Source organism: Lepidochelys olivacea, assembly GCF_965140295.1.
Source record: "Lepidochelys olivacea isolate rLepOli2 genome assembly, chromosome: 4".
Classification (NCBI taxonomy): domain Eukaryota; kingdom Metazoa; phylum Chordata; order Testudines; family Cheloniidae; genus Lepidochelys; species Lepidochelys olivacea.
The window spans coordinates 135778075-135791366 of record NC_140414.1 but is presented as its reverse complement, the minus strand read 5'-3'; the positions used below and the strand labels follow the sequence as shown (position 1 = coordinate 135791366).

At 46.1% G+C, this 13292-nt stretch overlaps 1 protein-coding gene across 7 annotated transcripts; it reads right to left on the bottom strand.

The window, feature by feature from the left end:
• Nucleotides 1–13292, bottom strand: THNSL2 (threonine synthase like 2). Of its 7 annotated transcripts, none has more exons than XM_084626988.1 (9): nt 13211–13292; nt 10562–10797; nt 8918–9112; nt 8300–8452; nt 6450–6680; nt 4602–4750; nt 3314–3439; nt 2217–2368; nt 1–775 (listed from the first exon to the last, which is right to left on the bottom strand). In XM_084626988.1, exons 2-9 carry the CDS (start codon nt 10782–10784, stop codon nt 571–573), a joined length of 1434 nt encoding a protein of 477 aa, XP_084483114.1. In that variant the 5' UTR covers nt 10785–10797; nt 13211–13292; the 3' UTR covers nt 1–570. The 7 variants fall into 7 exon arrangements, with proteins under 7 accessions (XP_084483114.1, XP_084483113.1, XP_084483119.1 ...); XM_084626987.1 differs by having other exon boundaries at nt 13197–13274; XM_084626993.1 differs by having other exon boundaries at nt 1–772; nt 13197–13274.

The following is a 13292-nucleotide window of genomic DNA, read 5'->3' as shown; positions in this document are numbered from 1 at the left end:
CAGAATGCAGCACTGATTTTATTTAATGTACTTTGGACAACAGTTCATTTGTATTACTTATTCAAATTACAACATAACTTTTTAGGGAAAAAAATCATTACAGCAATTTGTATTATATTCCTCTACAGATTTTTTACTAGGGAAGAAAAGATATGGGCTTATAATAATTGTGTAAAGCCTTAGTCAGTTAATGATTCATGTTTGTAAGGCACTTTTAAATTTATCTTCAAAGAACTTTTCCATAAGGGTTAACAGGGATAAAATATGAGTCCAGAGACTTTAAATAGGATTGTATCAAACTTACTCTAAAAACCCTATAGAATTTGACAGACAGATCCTTTCTATAATTTTTTAAACCATTCTATAGAATTTGATTGAAAATTATATTCCTGTTACAGAATTCTATCGCTTAGGTTACACGCTATGTGGAGACGATATAATCCTCTATTGAGTTTGTTAGGACTTTCTTAGGAGGGAAATCATCAGAAAGCTTAAGCATCATTAAGTCAGCCTTGTCTTTTATATGGAACTGCCCAGGCATGGCATTATTCAGGATCAGACGAACTCCACCTATGTGTGTCTGCGCATGGCAATAGCTTCTATTCTGTCTCTTAGGGTTTTTGCCCAATCATCTTCTCTCCTCAATGTTGTGGATCTGGTCTCCATTGTGTTTAAAGCTTGGATCTCAGGTGGAACTTCAGGAACAAGGTTTGCTCTGAGCACGGCATCCAGGAACTTTGCAGCTGAGGCGGGTGCTAAGCAGCACCTGGGTCTGCTGCGACAGACAGACAGACAGAGGATGTCAGTTCTGGGGTCAGTTGGGTGTAGACCCACCCAAATAAAAGGCCCGTCCCCTCAGCTAAAGGGGAAGAACCACCAAGCCTAGGCTACTAGTGATTTCTGGGGACAATTAAAGAGATACTGAGCAGAGAACTCCAGACAGCGCCCACAGCTCCTCAAAGGTGTGTAAGGAGTCAATGGACACTGCCCAGAGGAACTCTGCCTGGAGGTTTGATCTGAGAAGGGACCAGAAATAGGCCCTGGAAATAGGCCCCATGGTCACAGATCACCCCCTTGTCCAGCTTCCTCCTCCCACTGTGATGGATGGTTGACCTGGCCATTGGGGTTGACAAGAAGGTCCCGCAACCCTGTGGGGCACAGATGCGGTGTGATTGGATCAGGAGGTGCAGCCACAACCTCAGTAAGAGGTTATGAAGAAGCTGGAAGAGAGGCTGCAACCTGATGCACCCATACTGATGTGAGCCAGGATCTCCCTCTTGCCGCAGAAGGAACAGAGGGCAGGGGAGTTCATGAACCACACCAGGTACATGTCCATGCTCATGGCTCCATGAAGGAGCCGCCAGCTTCTATCCCTGGAGGGCCGTGGGAATAGAGTGGAGGTCCTGGAGTTCCTTGCCTCTTCAGGTGGCAATACGTCCCACCAGTTGGTGTCAGGGCGGGACACGAGGGCGAGGAAATAAACAGGATGGAGCACGAGCGCGTACAGATGTTTCCTGGACGCAGTTCAGAGGCAGACCAGCTGGATGCCATGCAGCCAATGAGGTTAGCCTACCCTGAGTTTTAGCAACATACACACAAGTGAGCAGCATCAGTGAGGATACAGTAACTCGGCCCTGGTTTTAGAGTGTAGTTGTCCTCATGGGTGCTGCCTTCTTACATGTGTGTTGCTAAAACTCCCCTGGTTCCTTGTGCTGAAGTAAACCAAATCACTCTAGGATTCTCTCTCAGTGAATGGTGGGAGAACTTCTTTGTTAATCTGGGCACGCGGGGTGGGAGGGACTGAGGGGAGGCTTTGAGGACTATCAGCACTCGAGTGGTTTAGCCTGCATCCTCACTACAAACTGTGTGGGATACCAGCCTGAGTGAAAGCAACAGCAGACTCTAGCCCATAATTCCAGCCAGGCCAGCTGGCTGAGCTCTAGCCTCAAACATGTGTGTTACACCTCTCCTTAAATACTGCCTCTCATTGAACAATTATAACCAAAATTATCCTACTGCCAACTACATGTATCATCAGTGTCAAACAGCCTCCTCTAAGAATTGGAAAGACTTGAGCAAAAGCAGAATGCCAAAATCTCCTACTAAAAATTAGGGCCCTTTAAGGATGCTTCTCCGCCCCCACCCCCCGGCGCCATAAAAAGCACATGTTAGCCATTTCCTGAAAGAAATCTGGCCTTCCATTAGTAGCTTCTTACCTGCTGACATGGCAGTCCAACTGCTGATAATGGTAGTGAACAGCCACAGCTGAGTGGGGACACAACAGGTAGTGATTATCTTCCCAACAGCGTCTCATTGCTTGAACAATGTCTTCGTCAGATGCTGAACATGAGCTCAGCGCTTCAGAAAGCTGGAGAACCAAGGGGGAGGGGGGAGAGGAGGAAATGGAAACAAATCCCCAAAAATCATAGACAAAAACCACACTAGAATTTACAGATCAATGTTAAATCATTTTTAAAAATGTATTAAAAGTGCATTCTGTGATGCTACCACTTGTACATAAGACCTTCTTATTTGTTAGTATCTTGAATGCAAGAGAGACGGGTACTTCTGTCAATCACATTAATATCATCACCAGAGTCAGTCCAGCTATCAGTTAATAACTGCCCTTTGTTGGTGGACACAATGCAACTGACGCTGGTATTTGAGGATATCGATCTCAAACTGTCTAAAGAACCCCCTGATGTATGTGATGGACGCATTAATACATAACTTTTATGATTTAACAAGGACTTTGCTAGTGTTTCTTTCCCATGGAGATAAACATTGAAACCATTAGTTTACTTTTCACCTTTAATTTTTTTCCTTTTTGTATTTCTCCAGCCTGGTGCCTGATTCACCAAAGCTCTTGCTTAAAAGGTTAAGCATGCATGCAGTTCCACAGAAATCCATACCACCACTCACATATTTAAAGTTACGGACTTGATTAAAAGCTTTGCTGGCTCAGGGTGTTGGACAGTGAAATTACATTGTCGGGGAGCGTTTTGGTCCTATGTACAAATAATGCACATGGTACTGGACTGGGGTTTCTAGGACTGCAGGGGAATGTTTAAATCCCAACAAAATACTGTAATTGTAATTTTAAAAGAAAGGTTTTGATAAGATACCTATGCACATAGGTTTTGTAAACACCTGTCTTCCACCAACCGACCTAAGATACCTTCATTTTAGGTTTGAGATGATGTGGCATGATCCCTTCAATGCACTTGCAATATTAATATTTATTCTGAAAACAGCTGATTTAAAAAAAATTGTGATGGAAAAGTATTTACTAAACACACATGAAGTGACTGACCTTTCTCTGCACTTCTTCTGGGAGTGTAAGGTTTTTCGACGTGTAAAACTGTTCCATCAGTGTTTTAATCAAGCTGCCATCACAGTCCGAAAGCAGCCACAAGATTCTCTCCATATTGTAAGGTTCCTATAAAAACACACACTACACACATGAACCTCCATCCACAAAGGATCAAATTCAGAATCTGGAGCACTGCTGAGCTCTCGTTGGATACTTAGTGCGGTAGATACTACTATACCGCCCGGCTCAGCACCTCTTGTGTGCTCAATGGGATTTGGAGATGCTCAGCTGCTTGCAGGATCAGGCCTTGTATATTTGTGTCAAAATAAATAGGGCTGGAAAAAGAAAGGAGGAGATACAGGTGGAGAGTAAGCCTGGGGTCCTACCCTAGACTGGGGGTTCCAGCAAGAGCCCAAGAAAGGTAAATTAGCTATAGAGAGAACAGGAACTTCCGGAGGTAAACCAGAGATAGGCAAGGAAATAGAGAGGTGGAGTAGGAACCTTGGGAAACAGCAACAGAGTCCTAGATTGAACAGATCTAGGTTGCTAGTCACAGGGTCCCTGGGCTGGAGCTAAGGAGTAGGTGAGCCGGGGCTCCCCTACCAGCCACTGGCAAAGCGACACACGTCCTGCAATTGGAAGAGAAGATTGCCTGAGGCAACATACAAACAGCTTGTCTGGGTGACGTTGTTACCCCAGAACAGGGGGATGATGTAGTGGTGACCTGGCTAGAGGTCAGGAAGAAGATTCGCAGAATTACTGACATCTTGGCAGAGACCCAGGATTTTTTAATTGCGCTCCCGGATGAAGAACATGGTCGACAACGCCACTTCTCAGGCACAATGGGACTTTCTACCAGAGGGGAAAAGCTCATCTATACAGGAGACAGAGCTGTCTCAAAGATGGTCTGAGACTGTGGAATGACCTATCTGGAACTACAGACCATCACAAACCTCCCCACCTTCTCCAAATGCCAGGGACACTTCTCCAGCCTGCCGTTGGTAGTATAAACACAGAGCAACAACACATAAACCAAACAAAAAAATCCGTAACAAAACACCACACTGCACACACAATTCTCCCACTAGGGAGACAATCAGAGGGAGAATGAACCACACGTGGCACGTTACTCACATCACTTCATGCACTACTGGAAGGCACTCAGACTCTGCAGTAATGAGGGTGGTGTCAGAACACTGTAGAACAGAATACGGACAGCAAAATAATTTTAGTAGCTGTATCAGTCCATATAGTATACGTGATCTCTCCTTCTTAAGCAGACACGTACCTGAATATCCATTGCAGAAGCTAAAGTTGGCTTAACGCTCCCAGAGAATGAGAAATCTCCATGCTGAATTGCTCTGTGGATAATGTCGTTATTATTCACCACAGCGACGAGTCGGATTGGAAGTCCCATTTTCTGGGCGATATATCCAGCTGGGAAAGAAAGCAATTACACCTGGGCTTCAGCCCTGCGATGAAACACTCATAAAACAGATTTACCAGATTTATCTGTTTAGTCAGATTTACCAATGAAATCATTGCTCCTCCATTTGTGCAAATTTATCAGGAAGGGTCAAAAATTAGGTTTCATAATACGGGTATAGTGCAAAGAAACTACAGCTCCCTGTATACAATGCTCCATTTGAGCAGCCTCACAGCCAGAGAGACCACCGCATGGTTGCTCCTGGACTCTCTGCAGCCCCCACCATCCTATTAAGAGATGTTGTGAAGAGAGGGGCCTCTGGAAGATGCTTTTCATTCAAATAGGATGTGACTTTTGAACTCTTGGCAACATGCTAATGCAGCTTCAGGCAGATGCTCCTGAAATACCATGAATGCAACTTTTTACATCACCCCTTGTATTGCTTTTCCAGTAGATATGATTCCCCTAAAGTTAAAAAGGCCAGAATTGTAAAGTTAGGAGAGAGCTGTTACCATGTTTGCCCTCCCCCGCCCTCCCAAATAGGATAACGTTCATGTGCAAATGGATGTATAATGAGCCATGGGTACACACAGGCCAGATTAGTTGTACTACTACTGGTCTGAAGTAAATAGGATGAAATTCAATAAGGACAAATGCAAAGTACTCCACTTAGGAAGGAACAATCAGTTGCACACATACAAAATGGGAAATGACTGCCTAGGAAGGAGTATTGCAGAAAGGGATCTGGGGATCATAGTGGATCATAAGCTAAATACAAGTCAACAGTGTAATGCTGTGGCAAAAAAAGCAAACAACATTCTGGAATGTATTAGGAGTGTTGTAAGTAAGACACGAGAAGTAATTCCTCCTCTCTACTCCATGCTGATTAGGACTGAACTGGAGTCATGTGTCCAGTTCTGGGCACCACATTTCAGGAAAGATGTGGACAAATTGGAGAAAGTCCAGAGAAGAGCAACAAAAATGATTAAAGGTCTAGAAAACATGACCGATGAGGGAAGATTGAAAAAAAAAAAAAAGGGTTTGTTTTGGAAAAGTCTGGAAAAGAGAAGACTGAGGGGGGACGTGATAACAGTTTTCACATATGTAAAGGGTTGTTACAAGGAGGAGGGAAAAAAATTGTTCTTCTTAACCTCTGAGGATAGCACAAGAAACAAAGGGCTTAAATTGCAGCAAGGGAGGTTTAGGTTGGACATTAGGAAAAACTTCCTAACTGTCAGGGTGGTTAAGCACTGGAATAAATTACCTAGGGAGGCTGTAGAATCTCCATCTTTGGAGATTTTTTTAAGAGCAGGTTAGACAAACACCTGTCAGAGGCGCTCTAGATAATACTTCATCCTGCCATGAGTGCAGGGGACTGGACTAGATGACCTCTTGACGTCTCTTCCAGTCCTATGAGTCTATGATTCTGTATTCGTGTCTAATTTAAATAATCAGATCCTCAGTATTTTCTCTCTTCAGTTTCCGACTCATTCTGTTCACGTGTATTTCTAACATGCTCATCCCCGTATTATCTACACATGGCACCATCGCACTGTTCTGTGTTTTGTATGGCACCAACAATGCTGTTTGTTCTTAAATATTACTAATCATGATTTAAGTGGTTCAGAAAAAAAATACAACCTCCCTCTTTATCACAAACCAGTGTTTGGTTTTAAGACCCAAAGAATGTCTCCCCCCCACCCACCTAACCTGTGATATTTCCTCCAGCCCCTGTTGGCACAACAATTTCCACAGCCGGAAGTGGAGTCATGTCCATGGATGGGGTGCATTGAAAGTAAGCATAGAAGTAGTGAGCGATCTGCACCATAATCCTAGACCAGTTGATTGAGTTCAGACTCATCAGATTGTGTTGTCTGGCAAAATCTGCATCAGCGAACAATTCTTTGATTGGCTCGTCAATTTCATCACTATTTCCATCAGCTGTGGAAAAGAGGAAGGAACAATCAGGAGTATTAACTGAAGTGTTGCTGAAATTAGTGAATTAGGCATAAAATAGTTGTTTTCGCCTACCAAAGAGGATTCAAAACTGACGGGTTATTCTAGCCATCCAACTGGAGTTGTGGGAGCTGGGGTTTTGGTTCAGCCATCGCACATACAGAGGGTCCAACAGCAATATTTGGATCCAGATGTGGGTTTCAATTCTGAATTACTCAGAATTCCCAACTTTTAAGGATGTTTGGATCTGGGATTTTGGTTTGGGCCCATCTACAGGTTATTCCAAGGTCATAAAATGAACCAGCAGCACAGTCAGTCTTGAACCAATGTCTTATGGCTCCCAGTTCTGTTCAGTAACTCAGAGCGCTGACTGGTTCAAAGTGAGCCATGGTAGGGCCCAACAAAATTCCGGGTCCATTCTGGTCAATTTCACAGATATGAAAATTGGTCAATTTCATGCTTTCAGATGTTTATATCTGTAATTTCACAGTGTTGTAACCCTGGGGATCCCAACCCAAAAGGGGTTTGTGGGAGGGTCACAAAGCTGTTGTAGGAGGGTTATGGAATTGCCACCCTCACTTCTGTGCTGCCTTCAGAGCTGGACTCTGAAGGCAGCAGCCCCAGAGCTTCCTGCAGCCACAGGCGGTTCCTGAAGGTGGACGTGGGTCTGATCTCCCACCGAGAGCAGCTGTTCGGGGGAGAGTAAATGCCATTCCTCTCCAACCTGGCTGGGACTAGCAGCCGGATCCTGGGGAAAACCCTCAGCCCTTCCCTTCCCCCATCCCCTCCAATAGCTAGATTTCAGGGGGGAGGGCTCATTTCACAGTCCATGACATGTTATTTACAACCCTGAATTTGGTAGGGCCCCTGTCACGAGAGACCCTTCGAAGAAGAAACTCATCAGAACAACTCAAACCACTTACAAGGGAGGGAAAAACTGAGCAGAAAGGAGGATAAATTCTCATTCTTTTAGTGCAAACCAACAGTCTGTGTAGCACAGCTAAATACCCATTCAGCTGCAGGGGAATGGCTTTAAAACTATCACTAGAAGAGAAGGAATCCTGGGCAGCTCTGAGTCAGCTGGTGAACAAGTCAAGAGAGTAAAGCAACTCCAACTAGCCTCCCATTAGTCAGAGGCCTGGGGTGCTGAAAAGTCAAACACTGAAGTAACAGTCATGCTGATCAGAGAGACGGGGTGGAGGGTGGGATAATACCTTTTATTGGACCAACTTCTGTTGGTGAGAGAGACCAGCTTTCGAGCTTATGCAGAGCTCTCCTTCAGGTCTGGGAAACCTACTCAGACCTGAAGAAAAGCTCTGTGCAAACACAAAAGCTTTTTTCTCTCCCATCAACTGAAGTTGGTCCAATAAAAAGTATTACTTCACTCACCTTGTCTCTTTAATATCCTGGGGCCCACATGGCTACAACAATACTGCACACAAGTCATGGTGATTGATGGCCCAGCATGGTACACCCACAGTGGGAGCAGCGTGTAACACAATCCCCCCCAAGGCTTTCTAGAATTAATGGCCAATTCACATTGGGATTGACATTAACATCAACCCAGCAATAGTATAAAGTAGATCATTCAACAAAACGCAAACCAATAAAGACATGGACGTTCTCTTCGATCACCGTCGTCATCTGCAGTTCTTGTATCTGGCTGCAGAGACCTTTGGGTAACAGAACAAAGATATCCATGTTGTTTTCCCCTCGCACACTTTCAATTGCCGCGCTACCGGTGTCTCCCGAAGTTCCTGTTTCACATGAAAATAATCAAAGAGAAAATAATTATATCTACTAATTAAGAGTTAATTAAAGACTGAAAGATCAGCCACATTTGTGTTTTCACACAGAAGAAGGGTGCAGTTCTCAGTCTGGGATACTTTTGGTTAGTGCCGGTTGTGTGGCATTTAATACTGGAAAATGAACACCTCCCAATAGGCAAATGTCTGCATCACAAACCACTACCACCAGTGGCACCAAGGAATGAATGGGAGGCTGAACCAGTAAAGATGCCCTCTAGGTCAAGTGAGGAATACTGGCTGCCCTGTTCCGGAGATATCTAGGATGTAAGCCTCCAGGGTTATCAATCCAGTTCCACTCATAAGCACGAATAGGATGGTATTATGTGTGTATATATATACATACACACACACAACCTCTCACTGGCATAAATTCCAAGTACATTGCTTGCACCCATCTGTTTAGCTGTAACCTACCGACTAGAATAGTGATGTGCTGCTTCCTTTTCTTCAGGAAGTACTGTAAAAACTGCCCTGTGCAGGACAAGGACAAGTCCTTAAAGGCATAAGTTACACCATGCCAGAGCTCCAAAACATTCAGCCCATCCTTCAGCCTGGCCAGATGCACAACGTTGTTGTGCCGGAACCTCCGGAAGGCGCTGTCAATCAGATCTGGAGGGAAGCAGTTGAAGGGGACTGTTAGAACAGGTACCAGGAACAAACCTCCAACACGTCACCTGCATGATCATGGTTTGCCAAGCTCATGAGAATCTTTACTGAAAAACCAAAGACTCTCCAGTACCACAGAGCTGAGGAAGTGATAGACAGAAGCCCAACACATTATTCTCTTACAAATTAAGAGTCTGCTCCTCAGTGTAAATTGGACAGCTCCACTGACCTTAACAGAGCCGTGCTGATTTATACCAACTGAGGATCTGACCCAATCAGAACTATTTGAACAATTAAAACAAGAATCAACCAATGTTGCAGTGAACCAGCTCGGGTGGATGGTCCCCACTGCCCTCTAATGGACGCAGTGAGACTCTGGATAGGTGCTATAATAAAATCTAACTGTATAAACAGAACTGCGCAACTGTCTGTCAGAGGCCGTTTACAACTGACAGCTAAGGAGATGCTGCTTTTACAGCAGGAGAATCCAAACTCTTTTCCCACTGTCGGAGAGAAATTTGGGCATCCATGGAGTGCACCACAGTGACAGCTCTGAAGCACCAAGAGGCCACCGATTTGTTACAAGTTTTCTTTACCAAAATCTACACCTGGCTTCATGTTACATGCTTGTTTTGTAATCCATTTTGCAAAGGGAAAATATAGAACCAGGAACACCTGGCAGAAGGAGCAATCAATTTGCCACATTTGCTTTTACTTCTGTTTACAAATATGTGTTACTTAAAACAGTCTGGGCCAAATTCTGACAGGGTGCTACCCAAAGGCAGAGAAAAACTACACACACAGGAAGAGAGGAAATTTCCTCCTTAATCCTGTCTACACCAATCAAAAACCACTTAGGGCTTCACAGGTCTTCTATGATAGGAGCCACAAAGGTGACAGAGCCTGCTTATCTTTCCCATGTACACCCTGGGATACACCAAAGGTCTCATCTGATATGCTCCCATGTTCTACATGGAACAGCCATGTGGGCAAGGGCTGCTGCAGCCAGCATAAAATAGCACCGATTCTGAAACGTTATACACACTGTATTTGCACCCACTTGCAGCAGAGATCTGCCTTCGTACAGCAACCTTGGAAACTGCATTAGCCCTCTACGAGAATGACATTTATAGACAGAGACAGAATTTGGCCCTGTGTTCATTTAAAGAGAATCTTCTGCTAGTCTTCAGAAGAGAAGCAGATCTCCAACAATCTAGTTTAACAACAAGACGCATCCAGTGGATGAAACAATTGGAGGAGAGAAAGAACAAGCTAACATTATAATAACCATGGAGATTCTGGCCACTAAGGGCCTTCAGAGGTCCAGTGAGGATCAGGGTTATTAGGCTGATGGGTTAATACAGGATAAAATAATAGTCATCTAAAAGCTTTGATACAAATAGAGCGAACCCTACAGCACACTGCTTGAATTGCTGTCTGGTTTGTGTTTACCATTCAACTCTTTCCGTGGGATTAGTTCAGACGAGATGAAGAGTGAACTCAGCTCTTTCACCAGCTCTGGATAGGAGAAGGCACTCCATGTTCGCAGGGTGTTATAGTCCAGGGTAGGGATTTCCTGGGGCATGAAAAGGCCACCATCCGGTGCATAGCCAGAAAAGAGGGCTCCTTCAAAGTCAACGCTCCTGGCTTCTCCTCGAGTGCTGACATACCTCATGTTTCCAGCGTCGCTGCAAGAGATGTGACAGTTACACCAGGGTGCCCTGGGGGAGAAGTCTGGGGTATCACATGACAGGGGGACAGACAGACAGGTATTTTGTGGATGCTGCTGTTGTGCCCTTTACTGATCAGTGTCATGGAAACTGGGAACAAGATTGGCTTCAAGACTGATTCACCAAGGCAACTAGTTATCTGGAAGTGCAATGGGGTATTCTCAGGCCAGGACTCTCTGAGGACATTAGTGGGACTCTGCACGTTCCATGGGGACTGGGAGATTTATTTGGGGAAGGAGAGAACTTATTTCACTATGGAAACACTTCTCTTGGTATTACTCCTGTCCACAGAGCACCACTCCAGCTCCTACTGAAGCCAGAGGGAGCTGTGGGGGGGGTCAGCATTTTGAGAATTAGGCCCCTAACTTTATCCTGAGAATTTAGGCCTATATAACTTTAGCACAGCCAAAACAGAAGATGACACCACACCAGAGACCCAGCAAGGGGACTGCCCAGTAAGTAAAGTTCACAAGCCGTGGAAACCAACTGGATCAGAGAGACCCTGCTTACAGCCTCCCAAGGGACCACATTAGCACTCCCAGACACTGACACACAGCTCCTTCTAAAAATGATCCTAGCACTAGGCCTAGGCCCACTGTCTGAAGTCAATGGCCAGATTCCCACTGAATGCAATAGGAAGAGAATTCAATAGCTTTTCTAAAAGATCTGCTGTAGGAATTATTTTGGGCAAGTTCCCTGACATGAGCTATGCAGGAGGTCAGACTAGATCATCACAATGGTCCCTTCTGGCCTTGGAATGTATTAGGGATGTAAAATATTAGGCGGTAAGCATTAGGCCCGCCGTCTCCAGCAGCTCCATGCCAACCGGCCAACCCCAGCCCCAGGTGCACCAGCCAGAGCAGCCCCAGCCTCGCTGGCTGAACTGAACTCCAGCCCCAGCTGTGCCGGCAGGAGCAGCCCCAGCCCCGAGCTGGCCAGAGCAGCCCCAGCCCCTCTCCCTTTAATTGGTTAACCATTTAAACAATATAATTTTAATTGTTTAAACGGTTAACTTTTTAAATGATATTTTACATCCCTAGAATGTACAAATGCCTCGGAATCTCAGCTTTTATTGCACGCTCAAAGTTTTTAGCCCTCATGTTTGTGGAGTAACGCTGGAAAATGTGAACACTAAAGACTTTAAAAACACAGCAGATAAAAAGAGCCTAAACTCATTATTTTTTAAAAGCTCATGATTTTTCAAGAGGCCTGGATCATGATATTTCAGTGTTGGGGAGGACAACATTGCACACACACACTATTAGACTGTAAGCAATTTGGTGCAGGGACCATCTTTTTGTTCCGCATCTGTACAGAGCCTAACACAATGGGTTCATGACTGGGGCCCCTAGGCACGCCACTTCAATACAAATAATAAATCATCATACAGCGTAGGCAAACCGATGGCTTTCCGATTCAGGCATGCAGCCTTGGAAGGAGGAGGTGTCCCCGCACCACCCGGAAAGCTCTCAGGCAGAGCGGGGTGAGATTTTTCAGTTAAACGCCCCCTCCCCCCAAAAAATACAGATTTGGGTCGACCAGAACACTTCCAAAACTGTGTTAAATTCACCAGATTGGTTCAGTTGGGGGGGGGGGAGAATACTGGCATTCGATTTTTTAATTCAAAATTACGTTTTATTTCAAAATCTCCTCCAATCTGATTTGAAAAAAACACTTCAAACAGCTGGAGAATACAACACGCTGGAGGGCCCCAGAATGAGCCTGGCCGGGGAACCGAACCATCCAAGCGCAGCCCAGCGCTGTTACGCCAGCAGGGGGCGCGCTCGCCCGTGCCATGTTTATCTGCAGCTGGGGGGTGGGGGGGCGGCGTTTTGCAGCCTCTCCGAGCCAGGAGCGGGAGCCCCGCACAATCCAAAGCGGCTGCCGGCCCCAGCCGCGGAAATCAGAGCCAGTCACCACCCGGCAACAGGGCGCCCTGCAGACACTCAAGCCCTGAGAGCCGCTGGCCCCAGCAGGAGGCGGGCTGTGGGGTGCAGGAGCCCAGGCAAATACCCCCCTGGTCAGTTACCGGCTTCAGCCCCCTGGAGCTTTGGAAGCTGGCAGCTGATCCAGCCCATCCCGCGGAGTGTGAGCGGGGAAGGCGAGGCGAGCCCGGCCCCAGCCGCAGCCCCAGCCAGCGGGCTGCAAGGACGCCCCGGCAGCAGAAAGCAATGCCCGCTCACCTCCGAGCAGGGCTCAAAGCAGCCCCAGAGAGCCGCCCTGGCCCTGCCCAAAGCGGCTGGGCTTTACCTACTGATTAGCAAGGCGTCAGCCACCTAATGCACAAGCCGGCTAGACTCCGGCACAGAGCAAAACCAGGCGCCCCCAGCCAGCCACGGGAGCTTTGCTTTATTTACCAGCCGGTACCAACCCGCCGTCCAGGCAGCAAGCCAGCCTTTGCCTGCGTGTGCTCCCTGGAAACGCTCCCCGCGCCAACTCACACAGGGACGGCA